At 44.2% G+C, this 24,383-nt stretch overlaps 1 protein-coding gene across 1 annotated transcript in view; it reads right to left on the bottom strand.

Moving 5' to 3' along the window:
- The window catches only part of abca12 (ATP-binding cassette, sub-family A (ABC1), member 12), a 103,153-nt gene that overhangs the window by 24,891 nt on the left and 53,879 nt on the right, over positions 1-24,383 (bottom strand). Inside the window, exons 41-68 of the mRNA XM_021597492.2 lie at positions 22,404-22,534; positions 21,913-22,083; positions 20,517-20,681; positions 19,981-20,176; positions 19,320-19,459; positions 19,083-19,202; positions 18,710-18,800; positions 18,114-18,293; positions 17,679-17,930; positions 17,050-17,128; positions 15,936-16,050; positions 15,547-15,722; positions 15,268-15,421; positions 15,019-15,088; positions 14,606-14,740; positions 14,152-14,319; positions 13,664-13,847; positions 13,255-13,473; positions 12,807-13,003; positions 12,093-12,250; positions 11,624-11,860; positions 11,311-11,455; positions 10,843-11,089; positions 4,168-4,257; positions 2,335-2,428; positions 2,076-2,203; positions 1,468-1,555; positions 603-711 (exon numbers count right to left, since the gene is read on the bottom strand). Coding sequence (XP_021453167.2) covers positions 603-711; positions 1,468-1,555; positions 2,076-2,203; positions 2,335-2,428; positions 4,168-4,257; positions 10,843-11,089; positions 11,311-11,455; positions 11,624-11,860; positions 12,093-12,250; positions 12,807-13,003; positions 13,255-13,473; positions 13,664-13,847; positions 14,152-14,319; positions 14,606-14,740; positions 15,019-15,088; positions 15,268-15,421; positions 15,547-15,722; positions 15,936-16,050; positions 17,050-17,128; positions 17,679-17,930; positions 18,114-18,293; positions 18,710-18,800; positions 19,083-19,202; positions 19,320-19,459; positions 19,981-20,176; positions 20,517-20,681; positions 21,913-22,083; positions 22,404-22,534 — 4,239 coding nt within the window. The remainder of the gene's footprint in view (positions 1-602; positions 712-1,467; positions 1,556-2,075; positions 2,204-2,334; positions 2,429-4,167; positions 4,258-10,842; positions 11,090-11,310; positions 11,456-11,623; positions 11,861-12,092; positions 12,251-12,806; positions 13,004-13,254; positions 13,474-13,663; positions 13,848-14,151; positions 14,320-14,605; positions 14,741-15,018; positions 15,089-15,267; positions 15,422-15,546; positions 15,723-15,935; positions 16,051-17,049; positions 17,129-17,678; positions 17,931-18,113; positions 18,294-18,709; positions 18,801-19,082; positions 19,203-19,319; positions 19,460-19,980; positions 20,177-20,516; positions 20,682-21,912; positions 22,084-22,403; positions 22,535-24,383) is intronic.

Raw genomic sequence — 24,383 nt, 5'->3', positions numbered from 1 at the left:
TACTTCTGGAAAAGGGTGCCAAATTGAGCCTTTCAGCTTATAGAATCCAAAAGGGGTCTCTCTCTGAAAACTATTTTCAGAGGGTGTGTGTGTTTTATTATTATAATTTATTTTATTTTATTTAATCTTTATATAACTAGGCAAGTCAGTTAAGAACAAATTCTTATTTACAATGACGGCCTACACCGACCACCCTATGGGACTCTCTCTGTGTGTGTGTGTGTGTGTGTGTGTGTGTGTGTGTGTGTGTGTGTGTGTGTGTGTGTGTGTGTGTGTCTAAATCCCTTTCAGCAGATTAGCTTGGTTTTAAAACTTGGCTCTGATACATACAATTGGATTTGAAAGTGAAAGTGATTCCAGGTAGTGTGGCTGATCATTGTGAACCCCCTGAGAAGCTAGCTTCAACACACCAAGTTTTTAATACTGTTTATCAAATTACAATTGTTATGCTATCCCTAGAGCTGGTGCATCACAATTATTCAAGGTGCATTTCCAAGCTCTGATTTGATGAATTAGCGGCGCGTGAAACAGGCTCCTGGTGTCTTTAGAGATAAAGCTGCTGTTGTTTTCTTTCACAAAAATAGGCTTCTTGCGCTGCTCACCATAATTCTGTGGGTCCTTGCCGGCTGGAAGGCTGGTACGTAGGATGAAGTTGTTGAGGCTGTTTAGGTATGCAGGCATGGTATGGTGACCCTCAGGGTTGTACCAGACCTAGAAGACAAGAAAACACACACACATGCGCACATGCATAGACACACACACACACACACACACACACACACAAAAGTTCAAGTTCAAGTAAAACTTAAAGTTTGAAGACACAAATTCATGAATATCTCGGGATTGCAGCACATGCTTCTCAACATTTATACTTCTAATTCTCTTATCTCTAATAATACACTTATCTTGAGAAGGTGTCTAAGTCTAAATCGCTAGCATCATTATCCCTCAGGGGCTATTTCAGATTCAGCCAAAACATAATTGATGCGAGTAGCTGCGATTAACAATGTTAACGACGACATTGATGGTGTAATAATCCCGTTCCATCTTGGTACAGTGCTTAGTGCTTCTGTATCATAACGGCTCCAATTAGGAAATCATGGCTAATTTAACCACTATACATCACAACAAGATAGCCTGGTCCTAGATCTGTATGCGCTGTATAGCCAACTGCTACAGTCATTATCAAGCCAAGCAAGACAGCACAAACAGATCTGGGAACAGGCAACCAACAAGAGATATACTAGGACAGAAGAGCAGTTAAGAGGGTTGTTTTCTTGGTGGGGTAAAGACAGGGTTTTATATTCTGTACATAACAGCAGGAGACTGATATAGGTACAGAAGGGTAGATACACTATAGTAACCCATAAACATATATATTCATACATATTCAGTGTTTATATATATATATATATATATATATATATATATATATATATATATATATATATATATATATATAGTTACCTTGGAGAGGGTTCGGTTTGCGGGCACCTCCAAGAGGTCCATCTGGAGACTAGTTGGGAGTGGCTCCCCGAAATCAAAGCCACCATACCTATGATGATTTGTTCATATATATAATCGATTATTATTTACATATTGTACATGTTTGCACACACACACATACATGGCAGAGCTACACCACACGTTTAGATACATGCACCACTTAGTAAAGTTGGATAATAAAGAATATGGAAAGAGGACAGTGGGGAGAGAAATCATAGCCTCCGTACCTATGATGAATTGTTCATATAGGTATCGGTTATTCATTAGAAATAAGTCATTACCCAATGTTACTGTCTTTTTAACTCTGTGATCAAGGCATGAGACTCTTTCCTGAATGAGACCAATAAAGTGAACTGAACAGAACTGAGCTGGAAGAAGATGCATAGTTCAGGATATCAGATTCCCCAGCTCCATTCATTTACTATCCAGCCACTGATCCTTTACATTTCATGTCATTGAAAGCAGTTTTTTCCTATGATTTGTTATGATAGAGAGAGAGGGATATACAGCATAGAGCATATCTAGAAACAGACACATTAGGGTATGCAGGTTGCATTGAAACTGTTTACCTGTTCCTGATGTAGTTGTTGGCTGTAGCCAGGAGATAGTTTTCAACCTTGATGCCAGTCAGGTTATAGACGATCTGGGAGGAGGGGTTCATCTTATGGGGAGGCTGGTATTGGTTATACTGACACACCTGGTTGGAGGAGCAGAAAGGAGAGTAGAGTGGGTGTAGGATACACACACGCAGGGGGGCAGACACACACACACACACACAGAACATCTGCTGATTTTTACTGGTATGTCCTTTAATGAACTCTAACCCACCTGTTGATATTTGTTACATTTGCAGGACTCAAACGGCACTGAACTGTTTCCTTTAGTTTCCCAGCTGGCAGACTTGGTGCTTCTGGTGCAGACCCTTCAAAAAGACAAAAGACAAGGTAAACCACAGGCCCGTTTTAAATGGTAAGATGACTACAATGCATACATGTACTGATTCACAAGGACACTAGCTAACCCACTCAATTTACACTTGTACATACACTCACACACATGCATAAACACCACCACAGTAACACACCAATACCAGTGTTCAATTCATATGGACAGTAAATCAGTATTTATTCTCGAGGTATAAACAGGCATGACATCACTGAGTGGTGGAGAGATATAATCAGTAGTCAGGAAGTGCCATGGCACTCAGCACTCTCCAGTGATTGTCCACAGGGCATCTCTATCTCTCTCACACACACACACACACACACACACACACACACACACACACACACACACACACACACACACACACACACACACACACACACACACACACACACACACACGCCCTGCTGCCTAGCTGCACGTCTAGCTAAATGTCTTTTTTTTTTGGCCGACAATTTTATAGTGCCTCTGAGGTCTGGTTCATGAGTGCCAACATTGATTTGAGTGCCTGCGAGGGGAAATCTATCCTATAAACACAGAGTGTTTATGGAATACCAATGATTCCTCAAACACACACACGTTCAGACACACACGCACCCACACATCAGTGGAGGCTCCCCAGAGGAGGAAGGGGACGACCACCCTCCTCAATGAATTTCATAATCTTTTAAAAAACATTTAAAAAGTTATCATTTTTAGATGAAACTATACTAAATATAATCACGTCACCAAATAATTGATTAAAACACACTGTTTTGCAATGAAGGTCTACAGTAGCCTCACAGCACTCTGTAGGGTAGCACCGTGGTGTAGCCAGAGGACAGCTAGCTTCCATCCTCCTCTAGGTTCATTGACTTCAGTACAAAACCTTGGAGGCTCATGGTTCTCACCCCCTTCCATAGACGTACAGAGTAATTATGACAATTTCCAGTGGAGGTCCTCCAACCTATCAGAGCTCTTGCAGCATGAATTGACATGTTGTCCACCCAATCAAAGAGACTCAGAGAATGACTCTCGTACTGAAAGCTTAAGCTACAGCTAGCTAGCTGGACTAATGATTACAACCTATATCAACTAGATGCAGGCAAGAGTGTGCAAGGCAGTATTGAATGTGTAACTGTCTGTCCATGTGTCACTGTCTGTCACCTCAAATTTTTATCTCGACTTGTGTACACCTACGTTGTAAACTTTCATTCATTGGCTAGGTTGTAGCAACCTCATGATGAGTATAGGGAAAATTAGAGTATCACGTAGCAGCCTAAACCTATCGATGTTACATTGAGCTGGGTGAATGGAATATGAATGACAGTCATCCAATATGCTGTAATAGAAATAAGGCCATGCTCATGAAAAAAGAAAAACCTCCTCCCTCATCTTAAATGGCACTGACCCCCACTGACCCACACACTCGAGCATGTCCAAATACACGCACACATACATACACACAGACGGCAAAGCAGAACTGCTCCAGGCGTTTAGAGACATGCACCATGTAGTAATGCTGAAGAGTACAGAGTATGGCGACAGGATAGTGGGGAGCGGGAGAAGTGGAACAAAGACAGATACTAAAAGGGAATAGATTGACAATGGCATATGAAGGAAAATAGGGTAAGAAGAGAATTCGGAAGTGCTAGATATAGACAAAGTAAGAGTGGTGGAGAGAAAGTCGCCAGACAAGTAAGAAAGTGATTATGTAGAAGTTGGTCAGGTACATACGGTTTATCAGGGCTGTTCAGACACCCATTATCAATCCCAGGGAATGACATCATAGAGTTGACCAGGTTGCTGGAATTTGGATTCTGGTTGCTGTTGACGACATAAAAACAAAAAGTTTCAGGACAAACTTATAACAGAACGCAACATTATGTCTCGTCTAATACTTTCTAGTTAGCCTGGTCCCAGATCTGTTTGTGCTGTCTAGTTTGCCAAGTCCTATGATCATTGTCATTCCATGTTTTTGAAATGTGGCATGTCACTGACCATGACAGTTGGTTATACAGCACAAACAGATCTGGGACCAGGCTATACTTTCAAGGGACTTTGAGCAAATCCTTCAGTACAGTATTAGTAAATGATCCAATTAGGACAGTGGTTTGGAAGGTAATATGAGCCCAACATCAAAAAAGGCTAATTCAATCTCATTTAACCATCAACCAAGGACAGTGAGAGGGCACACAGTGTTTGATGTGTTCCTACCTCAGCGTATCCTCTCCTTTGTATCTCTCTCCATCTCTCCTCTCCTCTCTACCTTCCCTCAGATCAAAGAACTGCTCTTCACAATCAAGACTTTGTCACTTCGACTCTCTCCTTCCTTCTCTCTATACTTTCATCTCACACCTCAGATCACATCATCATAATAATCTCTCTCTCAACATCCCACTCCCTCTATCTCTAAATCTCACTCGCTCTCTCTACCTCTCACTGCCTCCCCCCTCTACCATTTATCTGAGTCACCCTTCAAGAAACTTCTACTCTCTTACCCAAAAAACCTAACTTACAACCTGAAAATGACAAAGATGGCACAGCAATAGACAAACAGTGACCGGACGGGACTGATCTGGGACTGTACAGTGCATTCTGAAAGTATTCAGACCACTTCACTTGTTCCATATTTTGTTACATTACAGCCTTTTTCTAAAAATGTACTTATTTTTTATTCTCTCATCAATTTATACACAATAACCCATACTGACAAAGAAAAAAAAGTTTTTATAATTTTTTTGCATATTTAAAATAAATACCGAAATATTACATTTACAGAAGTATTCAGATCCTTTACTTAGTACTTTGTTGAAGATGCAGTGAATACAGCCTCGAGTCTTTTTGGGCATAACGCTCCACGCTAAGCACACCTGTATTTGGGGAGTGTGTCCCATTCTTCTCGGCAGATCCTCTCAAGCACTGTCAGGTTGGATGGGGAGCGTCACTGCACAGCTATTTTGTGAAAGATGCTGCTTGAAGAGGATGGCTGACATTTTACATTTTTAAACTTATTTTGTACATAATGTTGCTGCTACCGTCTATTATGACCGAAAATAATTTCTGGACATCAGAACAACGATTACTCACAACAAACTGGAAGAAGCTTTTTCCTTTAAAGAGTCCGATGAGAAGGATATACTGCTCTCCTGGGAACAAGCCCAAATTCCAGTCATTTGCATGAAGAAAAGATGGAGGAAATGTCACGACTTCCGCCAATGTTGGTCTCTCTCCCTGTTCGGGCGGTGTTCAGCGGTCGACGTCACCGTTCTTCTAGCCATCGCCGCTCCACCTTTCATTTTTCCATTTGTTTTGTCTTGTTTTCCACACACCTGGTTAGTATCTCCTCATGATTACTATGTGTATTTAGCCCTCTGTTCACTCATCTCTGCTCTCCTGCGCCTGACTTCCATGCACCAGCTACACCCATTGCATGACAGGAAAAGAGGAAGCAGATTGGGCTTCTGAGAATCAACCGGCAAGCGAGTAAACTCCCACTGCCTTCCGCTCTACTTGCTAACATGCAATCATTTGAAAATGAAATTGATGACCTACAATTACGATTATCTTACCAACAGGACATTAAGAACTGCAATATCTTATGTTTCATGAGTCGTGGCTGAATGACGACATGGATCATATTTACCCGGCCGGGATTTTCCATGCACTGGCAGAACAGAGATGCTAAGTCTGGTAAGACAAGGGGTGGGGGTGTGTGTCTTTTTGTCTATAACAGCTGGTGCACGATGTCTAATATTAAAGAAGTCTCGATGTATTGCTCGCCTGAGGTAGAGTACCTTATGATCAGCTGGAGACCACACTATATACCAAGAGAGTTCTCATCTACATTATTCGTAGCCGTCTATTTACCACCACAGACCGATGCTGGCAATAAGACCGCACTCAACCAACTCTATAAGGCCATAAGCAAACAAGAAAATGCTCATCCAGCAGCGGCGCTCCTAGTGGCCAGGGAATTTAATGCAGTCAAACTTAAATCCGTTTTACCAAGTTTTTACCAGCATGTCACATGTGCAACCAGGGGGGGGAAAAATCCTAGACCACCTTTATTCCACACACAGAGATGCATAAAAAGCTCTCCCTGCCCTCCATTTGGCAAATCTGACCATAATTATATCCTCCTGATTCCTGCTTACAGGCAAATACTCAAGCTGGAAGTACCAGTGACTCGCTCAATACGGAAGTGGTAAGATGACGCGGATGCTACTCTACAGAATTGTTTAGCTAGCACAGACTGGAATATATTCCGGTATTCATCCAATGGCATTGAGGAGTTCACCACATCAGTCATCGGCTTCATCAATAAGTGCATCGATGACATCGTCCCCACAGTGACTGTACAGAAACCATGAATTACAGGCAACATCCTCACTGAGCTAAAGGCTCCGGACGCTTATAAGAAATACTGCTATGCCCTCAGACGAAACATCAAACAAGCAAAGTGTCAATACAGGATTAAGATTGAATCCTACTACACCGGCTCTGATGCTCGATGGATGTGGCAGGGCTTGAAAACTATTACGGACTACAAAGGGAAACCCAGACGCGAGCTGCCCAGTGACACGAGCCTACCAGAAGAGCTAAATGCCTTTTATGCTCGCTTTCGAGGCAAGCAACAATGAAGCATGCACGAGAGCACCAGCTGTATTGGATGACTGTGTGATAACGCTCTTGGTAGCCGATGTGATCAAGACTTTTAAACAAGTCAACATTCACAAAGCCGCGGGGCCAGATGGATTACCAGGACGTGTACTCAAAGCATGGACAAACTGGCAAGTGTCTTCACTGACATTTTCAACCTCTCCCTGACTGAGTCTGTAATACCTACTTTTTAAGCAGACTACCATGGTTGTGGTGCCCAACAAAGCAAAGGTAACCTGTCTAAATGATTACCGCCCCGTAGCACTCATGTCGGTAGCCATAAAGTGCTTTGAAAGGCTGGTCATGGCTCACATCAACAGCATCCTCCCGAATTCCCTAGACCCACTCCAATTCGCATACCGCCCCAAAAGATCCACAGATGACGCAATCTCAATCACACTCCACCCTGTCCTTTCCCACCTGGACATAAGGAACACCTATGTGAGAATGCTGTTCATTGACTACAGCTCAGCGTTCATCAACATAGTGCCCACGAAGCTCATCACTAAGCTAAGGACCCTGGGACTAAACACCTCCCTCTGCAACTAGATCCTGGACTTCCTGACGGGCCGCCCACCAGGTGGTAAGGGTAGGCAACAACACATTTGCCACACTGATCCTCAACACTGGGGCCCCTCAGGGATGTGTACTTAGTCCCCTCCGGTACTCCCTGCTCACCCACGACTGCGTGGCCAAACACGACTCTGACGATGCAACAGTGGTAGGCCTGATCACCGACAATGATGAGACAGCCTATGGGGAGGAGGTCAGAGACACTGCTAGGACAACAGCCTCTCCCTCAATGGGAGCAAGGTTAAAGAGCTGATCGTGGAATACAGGAAAAAGGCGGGTCGAACAGACTCCCATTAACTTCAACGGGGCTGTAGTGGAGCGGGACGAGAGCTTCAAGTTCCTTGGTGTCTACATCACCAACGAACAATCATGGTCCAAACACACCAAGACAGTTGTGAAGAGGGCACGACAAAACCTTTTCCCGGTCAGGAGAGTGAAAAGATGTATCATGGGTCCCCAGAACCTCAAAAGGTTCTACAGCTGCACCATTGAGAGCATCCTGACCGGTTCCATCACCGCCTGGTATGGCAACTGCTCGGCATCTGACCGTAAGGCGCTACAGAGTGTAGTGCGCAAGGCCCAGTACATCACTGGGGCCAAGCTTCCTGCCATCCAGGACCTATATAGTAAGCGGTGTCAGAGGAAAGCCCATAAAATTGTCAGAGACTCCAGCTACCCTAGTCATAGACTGTTTTCTCTGCTACCGCACAGCAAGCGGTACTGGAGCACTAAGTCTAGAACCAAAAGGCTCCTTAACAGCTTCTACCTCCAGGCCATAAGACTGCTGAACAATTAATCAAATGGTCACCGGACTATTACATTGACCCCCCCCCCCCCCCCCCCCCTCATCTGTTTTGTACACTGCTGCTACTCACTGTTTATTATCTATGCATAGTCACTTGTACCCCAGCACACTGACTCGGTACCGGTACGCCCTGTATTTAACCTCATTATTGTTATGTTATTCTGTTACTTTTTATTATTTTTTACTTTTGTTTATTTCTGAAATATTTTCTTTACTCTTCTTGAACTGCACAGTTGGTTAAGAGCTTGTAAGTAAGCATTTCACGGTAAGGTCAAGACTTGTGACAAATAAATGTGCATGTGACAAATAAAGTTTGATTTGATTTTCAGGTCTCTCCAGAGATGTTAGATCGGGTTCAAGTCCGGGGTCTGGCTGGGCCACTCAAGGACATTCAAATCAAATCAAATTTTTTTTGTCACATGCACTGGATACAACATGTGTAGACTTTACCGTGAAATGCTTACTTACAAGCCCTTAACCAACAATGCAGTTCAAGAAATAGAGTTAATAAAATATTTACTAAATAAACTAACGTTTTTTTTTTTAAATCTATCAAAAGGTAATACAAGAAATGTACATAACAATCAAATCAAATCACATTTTAACGAGGCTATATACAGGGGGTGCCGGTGCTGAGTCAATGTGCGGGGGTACAGGTTTGTCGAGGTAATTTGTAAAGTGACTATGCATAGATGATAAACAGCGAGAAGCTGCAGTGTAAAAACAAAGACTTGACCTGAAGCCACTCCTGCGTTGTCTTGGGTTGTGTGTTTAGGGTCGTTGTCCTGTTGGAGGGTGAACCTTCTCCCCAGTCTGAGGTCCTGAGCGCTCTGGAGCAGGTTTTCATCAAGGATCGTTCTGTACTTTTCTCTGTTCATCTTTCCCTCGATCCTGACTAGCCTACCAGTTCCTGCTGCTGAAAAACATCCCCACAGCATGATGATTCCACCACCATGCTTCACCGTAGGGATGTGCCATGTTTCCTCCAGACACAATGCTTGGCATTTACTGAGGAGTGGCTTTCGTCTGGCCACTCTACCATAAAGGGCTGATTGGTGGAGTGCCTCAGAGATGGTTGTCCTTCTGGAAGGTTCTCCCATCTCCACAGAGGAACTCTGGAGCTATGTCAGAGTGATCATCGGGTTCTTGGTCCACTCCCTGACCAAGGCCCTTCTCCCCCGATTGCTCAGTTTTGCTGGGCGGCCAGCTCTAGGAAGAGTCTTGGTGGTTCCAAACTTCTTCCATTTAAGTATGATGGGGCCCCTGTATTCTTGGGGACCTTCACTGCTGCAGAAATGTGCCTTTCCAAATCATATCCAATCAATTTAATTTACCACAGGTGGACTCAAAATCAAGTTGTTGGAACATCTCAAGGATGATCAATGGAAACAGGATGCACCTGAGCTCAATTTCGAGTCTCGTAGCAAAGGGTCTGAATACTTATGTAAATAAGGGATTTCTGTATTTAAAAAAAAAAATGTCATTATGGGGTATTGTGTGTAGATTGATGAGAAAAAAATGTATGTAATCAATTTTCAAATAAGGCTGTAACGTAATAAAATAAAATGTGGAAAAGTGAAGGGGTCTGAATGCTTTCCCAATGCACTGTATATCAGATGTCTCAAAGAGTGCTGATCTAGGATCAGGTTCACCAGGTTCATTATGATCTATATGTCACGACTTCTACAGAAGGTAACTCCTCTCCCTGTTCGGGCGGCGCTCGGCGTCGCCAGTTTACTAGCCGCCACCGATCCCTTTTTCCTTTTCGGGTTGTTTTGTCTGTGCTCCTTTTCACACCTGGTTTCATTTGCGTTTATTTCTGTGTGTATATAGGGCACCTGTTGCCTGCCTTAGTTCGTGCGGGATTAAGCTTGTGTGTATTTGCGCTCGATTATCTTTGATGTTTATTGTTTTCACTATTACGCACGTGTAGTTAAGTTTCGGAACTGAGTTTGTTCCTCAGTTCGTTTTCACGAGTTTCTGTATTGTTTTCACTATTTAGGCACGTGTATGTAGGTGTCGGAACTGTGGTTGTTCCTCCGTGTGTTAGCACGAGATTCTGATCCTTCGAGAGCGTCGTTTTGGATTTTCGTCTGTGCCATTTTTGTATTGGTGGACTATATATACATTAAACATGCTTCTCAGAAATCCCTGCTCTCCTGCGACTGACTCCTACACCTCTCACCGAGACGCACCTTATCACACTATAACCTTAATCAGCACTTGATACATACTGCCCCTGATCTCCCATAATGCAGCAGTGCAGTGTGTCCTGTACCTGACCTGAAGAAGGAGGTCCGAGGTGGTAGAGGGTGAGTGTGTGTGTGTTTGTGTGTGTAAGTAAGCAATATGTGTCTATCAGTGTCTCTGACCTGAAGAAGGAGTACTGTGGTCCGAGGTGGTAGAGGGCAGGTGACAGCTCCATCTCTGGGAAGTGTTGCAGGTCGCTCTTGATGGAACCCAGACCCATGGCCAGGATGATGAACACGACAGGTAGAACCACCTGGGAGAAGAGACCCTTCCAGTCCCGTCTGGAGTGATGAACCCTCTTCATCAACATAGCAGTCACCTGCTGCCAGGTCAGGGCCAGGCCGTGCACCGTAGACGAGCCCGTCAGACCTACAGGACAACAAGGGTTGGTGTTATTATTAGTAGAATTAGGCACAATAACGTCTAAGTAAATATGTTTTATTCCTAGGACCAGGAGTTTTTCCTGACTTTTTATTTTTCATTAACTGAATGGGAATAACTGGCCTGTATCAAGGACCCAGAGTTCTTCCTCCTGGTAAGGTACCAGCTAGTCTAGGACGTCAAAGACCAGTGAAGTGGACGTGACTCACTGGCTTTGTCTCCGAAGATGGAGTTGTTCTGGAGGTCCTCTGGTAAGCTGTCTCTGGAGGCAGACAGGTCTGGCATGGATTCAGACACAGAATATGGCTTATCTTCTACAGGCTCTGTATCATCTTGGGTCAGCTGGAGGAACACCTGCACAGACCACAAAAAAACATAAACATGTCAATGGGTGTGAACTGTAATTGCATGTACATTATCTGAGTGTGTCTATCTCTGTATATGAAGTACACTGTATATGCATGAGTGCTGGTGTACTCTGTGAGTGCACACCACATTGATAAGCATCTGTGTATCTCTAACCTCCTCCAAGGTAGTGTCCGAGATGCCGTAGCAGCCCAGCTGTAGAAGGTCCAGGTTAGAGTCCAGGCTGGAGAGCAGGGAGCGGTAGGCCTCAGCATTGGAGGAGCTGAACGGGGGAAGGGAGTAGACCAGGTCTCCCATCTCAGCCTCCTTCAGACGAGCATCTGGCATGTAGGACTGGATGAACGTCTTGACCTCGACACCGTCAAACCTGGCCTGGGAGTCTGGGGCCTGGACCTAACAAGAGACCAGGGTGAGGAAGAAGAGGAGTGCTCATACAGTATGGCCTACATCAGGCCATTTTATTTACTATGTTTATTATGTTATTTATTTGACAGGGACAATACACATCAATTAACATTTCTACACATTTTTTTATCTGTAGTCCCTGTGTTAGTTTTAAAACTTGATATAAGCATGTACAGTAGATGTCTTTTTTTGAATGTCTTATAATAAGGCTCATAAGTACCTTCTTGGTGAGTGTGAGGTTGTATCCCTGGGCCAGCTTATCTTTGAGGTAGAAGGGGGACCCGCAGCACTTGAGGCCTCCTCTCTCCAGGAAGGCTATACGGTCGCTCAACACCTCTGCCTCGTCCAGGTGATGGGTAGACAGGATGATGGTACGGTCTGAGAGAAGGTAAAGAGAGAGGCACAAGGACACACACACACAGGCACACACAGGCAAGGATGCAAGGACGCACACACACACCCGAACATACAGATGAATGCATGCACACACACACACAACAGGAAAAGAAAAGGACAAAGGAACACCAACATACAGATAGAGATACCCCACACCCAGAGACATGTGACAAACAACAGAGACAAAAAGTATGAGCAATCCCTTTCTGAACCTTTTCAGTTTTCCCTTCCCTCCCTGAGCAGCAACTGTCAGTCACATCGACTGAGACAAACCCAACCAAGTAGCAGGCATGTCTGTGTGTGTGTGTGTGTTAAACAGCAGATTCCACACCCACATGACGGATACCGGTCCCTCTGCTCCCCCACTACAGATGCTGTGGGATCTCTTTTTCTCCACAGCTACACACACACACACAATACACACTATACTGCTATGTGCACTTGGAGAAAATCTATTTCTGCTTCATTAACTGTAGAGAGAGAGAGAAGGCGGGGGGGGGGGGGGGGGGGGGGGGGGCATTTGGGCTGTGAGACTCACCCTTCTTGTGCTTGATTACAATGTCCCAGATGGCGCGTCGGGAGCAGGGGTCGACCCCGGTGGTGGGCTCGTCCAGGACCACCAGACGAGAGCCCCCGATAAAGGCGATGGAGATGGACAGTTTCCTCTTCATTCCTCCAGACAGTGTCCCCACTCTCTTGTGTCGGTGGGCATACATGCCAGTCTCCTCCAGGATTCTAGGAAAGACAGTAGAAGGAAAAGACGTGTTACTGTATGTGGGAAACGTCAATTTGACTCAGAGCGTTTCAGTCATTTCAGTCACTACAATCTAAAAACAAATCTATGTGCTAAAGCAGTTCATCTTACATGGTTAATATGATGTAATTTAGAGATTTCTGGGGCGGATATGGATGTGATCTTGGTTCAGATTGTACTTTAGGTTGACTTGCTGTTAGACACAACAGCAGTGCGGTAAGTGACTACTCACTTGCGGACTTGCGCCTTCAGGTCATTCTGTGACCAGTGTGGTGCCTTGATCTGTCCGTATAGTAGCAGGTGCTCCTTGGTGGTCAGATGGTCAAAGTGGACATCATACTGCATGCACACACCCAGCTCCTGGCGAACGTCATCAATGTTAGTCTCCATGTCCTTCCCATACACCTCAATGGTACCAGAGGAGGGGGCGAACAAACCGGTGAGCAGAGACCTGGAAACAGAGACAATAATACATCACATAAACTCATGTTTTTCAATAGAGAAGACATTGTGAAAAAGCAATGAATAAATATATTCAGCAGGCCTAAATCCCTAACTCCAATGACATATTACAATGTGCCTAATAGATTATATCTGATTAAAGAGAAGTAGAGAACAGATAGATCATTGTCAGAACTCACATGGTTGTGGTCTTGCCAGCTCCGTTGTGTCCCAGCAGTGCAGTGACTTGTCCCTCGTAGAATTTGACATTGAGGTTCTCTATGGCTGCTCTGTCCCCATAGGTCTTAGTCAGTCCATGGAGAGCCACGCCCACAGGAAGACCTGAGATCTCCTCTTTCATATGAGAGGGGAAGCCACCCTCAACTGAGAGAGAGAGAGAGAGAGAGAGAGAGAGAGAGAGAGAGAGAGCGATATGGAGGGAGGGAGGCAGGGAGCGAGAGAGGGAGAGAGCGAGAGAGAGAGAGATCAAAACATATTATGACACAGTCACATCTCTTGATCTGTTAGCTGTTCTGCCCCTGAACAGGCAGTTAACCCACTGTTCCCAGGCCGTCATTGAAAATAAGAATTTGTTCTTAACTGACTTGCCTGGTTAAATAAAGGTAAAATAAAATAAAAAAGCTGCAGCAAGCTGCTTTAGGAAGGCTGTTGTGTTGCAGTACTGTACCTTTGCTGTCCTTCTCATTGGGAAAGGCAGAGAGGTTATTCTTCATGATGTTGGAGAAGAGCAGTCCCCTGTTGACATTCTCAGGGCCCTTGCTGCAGCAGCAGAAGAGACCAGTCCAGAATGAGGGCATCACAGGGAAGTACCAGGGTTTTGCAATGCCATACTTTCCTGATGGGCACAAAGTATATGATCAATAGAGGAAAAGCCATACATAATTTGCCATAGGGTTGGGGTCAATTCCATTTCAATTCAGTCAACTTAGGAAGTGAACTGACATGCCATGCAATTCCTCATTGCAGTCAGTTATATTGGCAATTGGAATTTCATTTCACTTCCTGAATTGACTGAATGGAAATGGAGCTGACCCCAACTGTTGAACAGTATTTGACTCTGTCTCCAGTCTAGTCTGGCTTGCTGTGTGTTTTTATTACTTGACGCTGTGTTGTGTGATTACCTGGGAAGACTATGCGAATGTAGGCTCCAATGATGAAGTAGCAAACTGAGTCGATGAGGAGAAGCCAACATAGCCAGCCGAAGGATGACGTGTCACCGGCCATGGGTGAGATATATTGGTTGCTCCACTGGATCCCTAGAGGAAGTAGAAAGTAGGAACATAAAAATGTTTCAGTTAATTTGTTAAATCGCACTCTCTCCTCGTTGCTAGTATAGAGGCTGCTTTCTCCTCATGAGTTTGTTTTTTTAAGCACCTTTGATGGCTTTGTGACACACACACACACACACACCACACATTTACGAGCGTACGCATGCACACACGTACACACACAGACACACACACACGCAGACACATGCCTAGCACGCACACACACACACACACACACAGACAGCCATCTTCCCAGCATGTCGTACCTTCTCCCTGGCTCTCATAGCGAGTGATGTATTGACTGGCATAGCTGAAACAGGTGGGGGCAAACAAACTCTGAGGGAAACAAGAGGCATAACACAGGGACATCAATAAAAAAAATGTCTGTATCAACCCCTCTATCTCTCTCTGTTACTCTTCCTTCTCTTCTCTGTTTCTAGATCGTGATCTGTCTCTCTATCTCTCTTTTCTCCCTCTCCCTCAGCCCCTTCCCTCTCTTCCTCCATCCCCCTCACCAGGGCGCTCTTGGTGGAGAACGATAGCGAACTCTCCAGTGACATCACTATGATGAATGGGAAGAAGCTGATGACGTAGATGAGGGCGCCACTCAACCCAGCGATGTTTGTCTTGTCAAAGAATGAGCTCACCAGGAAACTGATGGCCAGGATGCTGTAGAATATAAGAGAGGAGAGGAGAATATTATGTCACATTTTTCAATAGAAATTGAAAAATGCCCATTCACATACAGACATACACACACACCCAGGTTACCCTGCCACCCTGAGGTAGCCTACCTGAGTCCGTAGTCACTGAGGTAGAGGAAGAGCAGGAAGCCGTCACTGTGGGGCAGGACGCGCCCAGCCTTCAGGATGATGGTGAGGGTGATTATGGTGATGATAAGGAAGCATGCACTCTCTATGAACCAGGCGAAGAAGTGACTGATGGGATTGACCCCCATCATCTTCATGTACTGTGGAGGTCAAAAGGGAGGGGTTATGAAATCAAACAATCAGAACGCATGACTCAAATACAGTATTTAGAATTTAATGAATGAATAGAATAATTTATTAATACATTTTAATGTCTTACCACCCTTGTGATTTGCAAAATATGTGTTTGTTTGAAAGAGACATCGACAGGAAATGACATAATTGCCAGGGGAGATGGTTGGCGGCTACTATACCTCATGAAGTCTGAGCTCTCTCTCGTGAACCAGCTTCTTTACAAAGTTGGCGATGAACAGAACCCAGGCAATCATCAAGACCAGAGGGAATGCAAATGCAATGCTGTTCAGGTACCTTAGGAAGAGACATTACAGCTGTCAATCAATCAATCAATCAATGTCACAGCCTAGCTACCAGCACTGGGACTGAGAAAGAAAAACAACATTTTCACTCACTTGCTAAAAATATGGATTGCAGTCATGCATACACACAATCACTCTCAGATGAACACATCATGATGAGCATGTATATAACACACACACAAACAAAAACAGTTCCCTAGAAAAAACAATAACAACGACAATGTCCTAACCTCATGTAATTCACTCAAAGCTTTTTTCCATAATCAGAGAGGGTATACCCTGATACATGGACCTTGTCAATGTTTATAATAATACAAGTAATATTTCAAAGTGATCGTATCGGGAATAATGTGTTGTTCCCTAATAAATCAATGCACCAGAGCTGCAGGGATCACCATGTCTGCATCCCAAATGGCACCCTATTTCCTTTATAGTACACTATTTTTAACCAGGGCCCATAGGCCCATTCAGTCAAAAATAGTGCACTATATAGGGAATAGGGTGCCATTTGGGGCACAGATTATATCTCACACATGAATGGGAGGCAGCCAGGCAGGGAGAGCAGCTACGCTGCGTTTGCGAGATGAGATATCCATGTTGGCTTCAGAAGCACTCTCAGTAAGATGTAAACATAGACATTATGCTCAGCCATGATTTATGGCGAAGCGTGTACTGTATTGATGCAGGGGACATAGCTAGTAGTTTATGTGTAACTGATCGGAGGCTGGATGAGAGATGAGGTCGTTTTTTATTGTGGGTCTGCTCATCAACAGGAGGGGAGATAATGCGTGTGTGTGCATGTGCATGCTTGTGTATTTGTGTGTGTGTGTGTGTGTGTGTGTGTGTGTGTGTGTGTGTGTGTGTGTGTGTGTGTGTGTGTGTGTGTGTGTGTGTGTGTGTGTGTGTGTGTGTGTGTGTGTGTGTCTGTGAGTGTGTGTGTGTGTGTGTGTGTGTGCGCCTGCATTCACGTGTGCATGTTGGGTCTACTCACTCGTCCTTGAGGAAGCAGGGGTAAGGGAAGGCCTGTAGCTGGACGGCTGGCTCAGTGACCTGCTGTCCTGTCTGGGTCTCTGAGAGATGATGAGATAGACAGTAAAACACCACATCACATAATACGTCATCACATAACACAGAACAGTGTTGTTTTCCTCTTTTCTTAACAGCACTGATTTAGCTGACAGCTGCTTTTTGCATGAATGTTTTTACTATGACTATGATATGGGTTGTGTCTTACCTACCTTACCTACCCTTTGGAACCCTTAAAAAAAAGAGTTCCAAAAGGGTTCTTTGGCTGTCCCCATAGGACTCTTTTTAGTTCCAGATAGAACCATTTTTGGTTTCAGGTAGAACCCTTTTGAGTTCCTCGTTAAACCTTCTGTGGAAAGGGTTCTACAGTACATGGAACTCAAAAGGGTTCAACCTAGAACCAAAAAGCATTCTTCAAAGGGTTCTCCTATGGGGACAGCCGAAGAATCCTTTTAGGTTCTAGATAGGACCATTTTTAAAAAAGAGTTTACCTTGGGTAAAAGCACTGACTGTACTGTAAGTCACTCTGGATCAGAGCATCTGCTAAATCCCCAAAATGTAAATGTAAACATATCATCAACAACATAACGTTACCTATGATGGCCCTGTCGATGCTCTCCTGCAGGTATACAAAGCCTCGGTTGTAGCGCTGGGTCTTCAATGAGGAGATGTAGGGGTCCTTCACCCAGAAAGGGTTGCGGGAGCGGTCGGTCCGCATGGAGTTCTCGATGGACATGCGGATGGTGTAGTCCACCTTGGGAGGCAGCGCGGAGGAGGAGGAGCGTGAGGCGTCTCTCCGCTTCCTGTGTGAGTCGTCATCATCCTTGGGCAGCTTGAAGATGATACCTGCAGAAAGAGAAACAGGAACAGATCACAAACTGCTATTTTATTTTATTTTTGACCACTTGAATATTACATTAAGTAACTGTATTGTTACAGAGAAATGATTTAATATAGGAATCAAGACGGCTGTAGGGCAAAATGTTAAAACACAAGGCATTTATTTTGAAATATAAAGGCTAGACTAACTGGCATAGAGGTCTCTGGTCTGGGTGAGGTGTTCAGCCACGGTGTTGAGGTCCTCAGTAGAGTTGATGCCGTGGAAGCGGTCAAAGTTAATACAGGAGGACAGGTTCATCATCAGGTTGGACAGAGTGGTGATCTGGGTCACAATGTCCTTGTTTTTCTCCAGGAGGGTCGCTGTGCTAGCTAGGGGGAGAACACGGCTCTATTAGATATAATACAAATACAAATAGAAAGATAAAGAAGATCTATAGCTAATAAAGTGGATTACTATCTTAAGACAGATTAAGATATTTAAGTAGTGAGAAGTGGTCAGAGGGTCAGAGGGTCAGGAGGGAAGATGTATATTAAATACAAAGATAACATAAAACTAAAGAAAAAAATATGCACATTATAAAGAATGTATGAATTAATGAAAACATGTATTGCTCTGAAGGGAATTTGAATGTAGAAGATATGTTAAGACACATTTTATTGGAATGTCTTAATTGAAGGCCTTGATATGTTTTATATTTTACATAGAGATAACTAGAGAAGAAGGGATAAGGGTTCTCTTGTATGTACCCATTTTCCAAAGTAAGACCTTCAAATACAAAACTCACAGAAGTTCTTGAGAGTATCCTTCATCTTGCTCACATCAATGTCTGTCTGCATCTCAATGAAATTCTGAACAAAGGAATTGCCCAGGGAATTCTAGGAGGGAGAAAGAAGTTGAGTAAAATAACATCAATATACAGTTGCTGAAACTTTCAGTTGCTGAAAAAATGTTCTAGTATTTTCCTCTACTTTCCTAGATAGATGGAATGTTCACCCTATTTGCTAGAGAGTGCACTACTTTTGAGAAGAACCCTTGTCAAAAGTAGTGCACTATATAAAGAATAGGGTGCCATTTGGGACACCGCCATGGATTTCAGAAAAAAAGCAGATAGTAGCTTATATAAACCCATTGTAGCTTTGAGAATAGCTGGTTCATACCTGGAGCATTGGCAGGGTTTGATTCAGTATCTTGGCTGAGTCCATAATGTAGGAAGAGGACTGGAGCCAATCCTGGGAGTACATCTTCAGGTTGGCAAACTGCTGCAACGTGGCATTGGACTGGAAGACAATACATACAGATGGTGATACAGTGTAGTGTAGTGTGTGTGTGTGCACATGTGTGTGTGTGTGCACGTGCACACATTTGTGTGTATTCATGGTTGTGTGTGTTTGTACCTTTTCTATGATGGCCCTAGTGAGTGGTGTGTCTGGGCTGTACAGGACCTGTCCCAGCAGCATGGGCTTGAGGAAGGCCCAGGCTATGGCTCCTCCAGTGGTGTTCACCATGTCCAGGTAGAAGTTCATACAGAAAGGAGCTGGCCAGGGGAAGAGAAGGTGCAGGTTATAAGATGTGTTCTTATACATTCTTATAGGAAAATGTCCCAATTTTCAACCTCATATTAAATCATACTTAATAATAAAAAACATATATTCATAATCTTGTTGTAATGATGTAATTTCAATTAGCTTTGAACACTGGGTCTATGCTTAAACCAAATAAGCAATGTGTGCTTATGTATGTAAAATGTATGTAACGGCTAGAGCAGCCTATTTTATTTATTCTTTATTTAACTCGGCAAGTCAGTTAAGAACAAATTCTTATTTACAATGACGGCCTAGGAACAGTGGGTTAACTGCCTTGTTCAGGGGCAGAACGACAGAGATTCAGCTAGGGGATTCGATCTAGCAACCTTTTGTTTACTGGCCCAACACTCTAACCATGAGGCTACCTGCCACCCCAGGTAGCATAAAAGCCTACAACTTTTAATTCTCTAATAACTTATATCAATCAACAAATCAATCAACTAATCAACCATCTGCAAAGTGGGTTCCATACTGGCATTGCGAGGGATCTTGAACTTGTTGACCAGCTCTTCCATCCTGTGCTCCTGCTGTGTGGAGGGGTCTGTCTCAGTCATGATGGGCAGCTTGGAGATGCCAAACAGGGACATGATGCCGTGGTTACACATGGCTCTGGACACAGTGGTGAATGTAGCTCTGCTGGACATTGTTCTGGTTTTACCATGCACCATCTGGGGGTGGGAAAAGAAGGGAGTTAGGAGGGATGAATGAGAGAGAGAGAGAGAGAGAGAGAGAGAGAGAGACCCACAGCCAGACAGACCTGCATCCAGAACACAGACTGATAGCAGCAATCCTCTCAGACTCAGCCATTCACTACTATCTCAGTATGAGTATGAGTATGAATACTCCATAGAGTCTCCATAAAGAAACACAATACTACTGTTCTATCTTATTCTGTGTTTGTCTCAGTATGAGCAGAAGAAGAGAAAGAAACAGGAAGACAGAGACAGGTAAACAAACTGCTAGCTACAATCCTCACAGATTGTCGCAGCATCATGCTTCAATACTCACACTGCGGAACTCTGGGTCAGAGACCAAGTTGAGGTCTCGTATGGAGAGCATGTAGTCCTGAAGGTGGGCGATGGCAGGAAGCAGCTTGCCCATCATGTCCGTCAGGAACTTGACTATCTGCAGCACGAACCCCACTATGCTCTGCATCTCACTGGACAGCATCAGCTGTGGAGAGAAATATGGAGGGACATTAGTATCACACATTAGACAGCAGAACCCTCTGTCATTAGGACTAGGCTGTAGACAGCTGAACCCTCTGTCATTAGAACTAGGCTGTAGACAGCTGGACCCTCTGTCATTAGAACTAGGCTGTAGACAGCTGAACCCTCTGTCATTAGAACTAGGCTGTAGACAGCTGGACCCTCTGTCATTAGAACTAGGCCGTAGACAGCTGGACCCTCTGTCATTAGAACTAGGCTGTAGACAGCTGAACCCTCTGTCATTAGAACTAGGCTGTAGACAGCTGAACCCTCTGTCATTAGAACTAGGCTGTAGACAGCTGAACCCTCTGTCATTAGAACTAGGCTGTAGACAGCTGAACCCTCTGTCATTAGAACTAGGCTGTAGACAGCTGGACCCTCTGTCATTAGAACTAGGCTGTAGACAGCTGGACCCTCTGTCATTAGAACTAGGCTGTAGACAGCTGGACCCTCTGTCATTAGAACTAGGCTGTAGACAGCTGAACCCTCTGTCATTAGAACTAGGCTGTAGACAGCTGAACCCTCTGTCATTAGAACTAGGCTGTAGACAGCTGGACCCTCTGTCATTAGAACTAGGCTGTAGACAGCTGGACCCTCTGTCATTAGAACTAGGCTGTAGACAGCTGAACCCTCTGTCATTAGAACTAGGCTGTAGACAGCTGAACCCTCTGTCATTAGAACTAGGCTGTAGACAGCTGAACCCTCTGTCATTAGGACTAGGCTGTAGACAGCTGAACTCTCTGTCGTCTGAGAGCCTGTAGACATAATCCCCTTCGGTCTTACTGTCCTTAATTACATTACATGTCTACCTATCTCAGGGTTTCTTAACCCCGGTCCTGGTGATCCAAAGGGGTGCACATTTTTGTTTTTGCCCTAGCACTACACACCTAGCACTACACACCTAGCACTACAAACCTGATTCCACCAATCAACGCATCATCAAACCTTTGATTAATGGAATCAGACGTGTAGTGCTAGTGATAAAACAAAAACGTGTACCAGTTTGGGTCCCCAGACGCACATATAGTCACAGAGAATCCCGATGTGTAACCTTTACATGACCTGCCCTGACACTGAGACATAACCATTCCTTACCCTGTAGACGACACTCTCCATGTGGACGTAGCAAGCCAACAGCACTATGAAGTTGTACTGTAAAACTGCAGATGGCAGGTTACACACACACACACACATACCCTGTATATCACGTTCTCCATGTGGACGTAGCGAGCCACGATGACTACAAAGTTGTACCACTGGTTTATAGGCAGGTTGCAGAAGACCTGGAAGAGGAGCTGCTCTGTGCTATTCATCTGCAGGCTGGTTGGGTCCCTGCAGTGGTGCATGTTAGCCAGCCACGCTAGGATCTATAGAGGGGAGATAGAGATTGTGTATGGGTCAAATCACTAGATATAGTACTAGCTAGTAGCAAATTAGAAGAGTAAGAACATATGATGGAGAGAAGAGAGAGATATGTTCCACTGCAGTGGTGCATGTTAGCCAGCCAGGCTAGGATCTACAGTAGACAGAGAGGTTGAAGACTGGTCTGACTTTCATGACAACATCTAAAAATGACGATTATATGATTTCTCTCTCTTTTTGAGATAATTGTATTTGGTGTTATTGTTACACATCATATGGGCATCACAGCTGATCTGTGGCTTAGAATAAGCTGAAGTGAGCTCACCTGGAAGTTGCTGTTAGGCATGGTGGTCTCCATCAGCAGGTGGAGGATCTCAGGTGGGATGTCAGTGTAATGATGGACCTCCAGAGCAAACGCTGTCTTGTTCCTCAAGAGCTCCGACATTTTCACCACACCTAGGAAATACAATACAATAGGTGACTGCAGAGAAAATACAGGAGGTTCAACACCTTGACCACACCTGTAGGAAAAAAATGTAACAAGTGACTGAAGAGAAAATGCAGGATCTTGACCACACCTGGTAAACATAAAATATATATTTTACATTATATATTTATACGTTGGCCTCCCGAGTGGCACAGCGGTCTAAGGCACTGCACCACAGTGCTTGAGGCGTCACTAAAGATCAGGGTTTGATCCCAGGTTGTGTTGCAGCCGGCCACAACTGGGAGACCCATGAGGTGGCGCACAATTGGACCAGCGTTGTCTGGGTTAGGGGAGGGTTTGGCCGGTCACATGCACACAGACACGGTTGCAATTGTACGGTGTTTCCTCTGACACATTGGAGCGGCTGGCTTCTGGGTTAAGCGAGCATTGTGTCAAGAAGCAGCGCGGCTTGGCAGGGTCGTGTTTCAGAGGACGCATGGCTCTCGACCTTTGCCTCTACCAAGTCCGTATAGGAGTTGCAGGAATGGGACAAGACTGTAACTACCAATTGAGGAGAAAAAAGGGTAAAAAGTAGAATATATATAAATATATACATATACAGTACCAGTCAAAAGTTTGGACACACCAACTCATTCAAGGGTTTTTCTTTATTTGTACTAGTTTCTACATTGCAGAATAATAGTGAAGACATCAAAACTATGAAATAACAAATATGGAATCATGTGGTAACCAAAAAAGTGTTGAACAAATCCAAATATATTTCATATTTGAGATTCTTCAAAGTAGCCACCCTTTGCCTTGATGACAGCTTTGCACAATCTTGGCATTCTCTCAATCAGCTTCATGAGGTGTCACCTGGAATGCATTTCAATTAACAGGTGTGCTTTGTTAAAATGTAATATGTGGAATTTATTTCCTTCTTAATGTGTTTGAGCCAATCATTTGTGCTGTGACATGGTAGGGTTGGTATACAGAAGATTTGTTAAAAGACCAAGTCCATATTATGGCAAGAACAGCTCAAATAAGCAAAGAGAAGTGACAGTCCATCATTACTTTAAGACATGAAGGTCAGTCAATATTTCAAGAACTTTCTTCAAGTGCAGTCGGAAAACAATCAAGTGCTATGATGAAACTGGCTCTCATGAGTATCGCCACAGGAAAGGAAGACCCAGAGTTACCTCTGCTGCAGAGGATAAGTTCATTAGAGTTACCAGCCCAAATAAATGCTCCACAGAGTTCAAGTAGCAGACACATCTCAACATCAACTGTTCAGAGGAGACTACGTGAATCAGGTCTTCGTGGTCGAATTGCTACAAAGAAATGACTACTAAAGGACACCAATAAGAAGAAAATACTTGCTTGGGCCAAGAAACATGAGCAATGGACATTAGACTGGTGGAAATCTGCCCTTTGGTCTGATGAGTCCAAATTAGAGATTTTTGGTTCCAACCGCCGTGTCTTTGTGAGATGCAGAGTAGGTGAACGGATGATCTCTGCATGTGTGGTTCCCACCGTGAAGCAAGAAGGAGGAGGTGTGATGGTGTGGAAGTTCTATGCCATTGACACTGTCTGTGATTTATTTAGAATTCAAAGCATACTTAACCAGCATGGCTACCACAGCATTCTGCAGTGATATGCCATCCCATCTGGTTTGCGCTTAGTGAGACTATCATTTGTTTTTCAACAGAACAATGACCCAACACACCTCCAGGCTGTGTAAGGGCTATTTGACCAAGAAGGAGAGTGAAGGAGTGCTGCATCAGATGACCTGGCCTCCACAATCACCCGACCTCAACCCAATTGAAGAAGCCAACTAGTGCTCAGCATATGTAGGGAATTCCATCAACTGTTGGAAAA

The sequence above is a fragment of the Oncorhynchus mykiss genome, chromosome 3, assembly GCF_013265735.2.
Source record: "Oncorhynchus mykiss isolate Arlee chromosome 3, USDA_OmykA_1.1, whole genome shotgun sequence".
In the NCBI taxonomy this organism is placed as follows: Eukaryota; Metazoa; Chordata; class Actinopteri; order Salmoniformes; family Salmonidae; genus Oncorhynchus; species Oncorhynchus mykiss.
The sequence above is the reverse complement of the archived record's forward strand: the minus strand, read 5'-3'. Positions and strand labels throughout refer to the sequence as shown.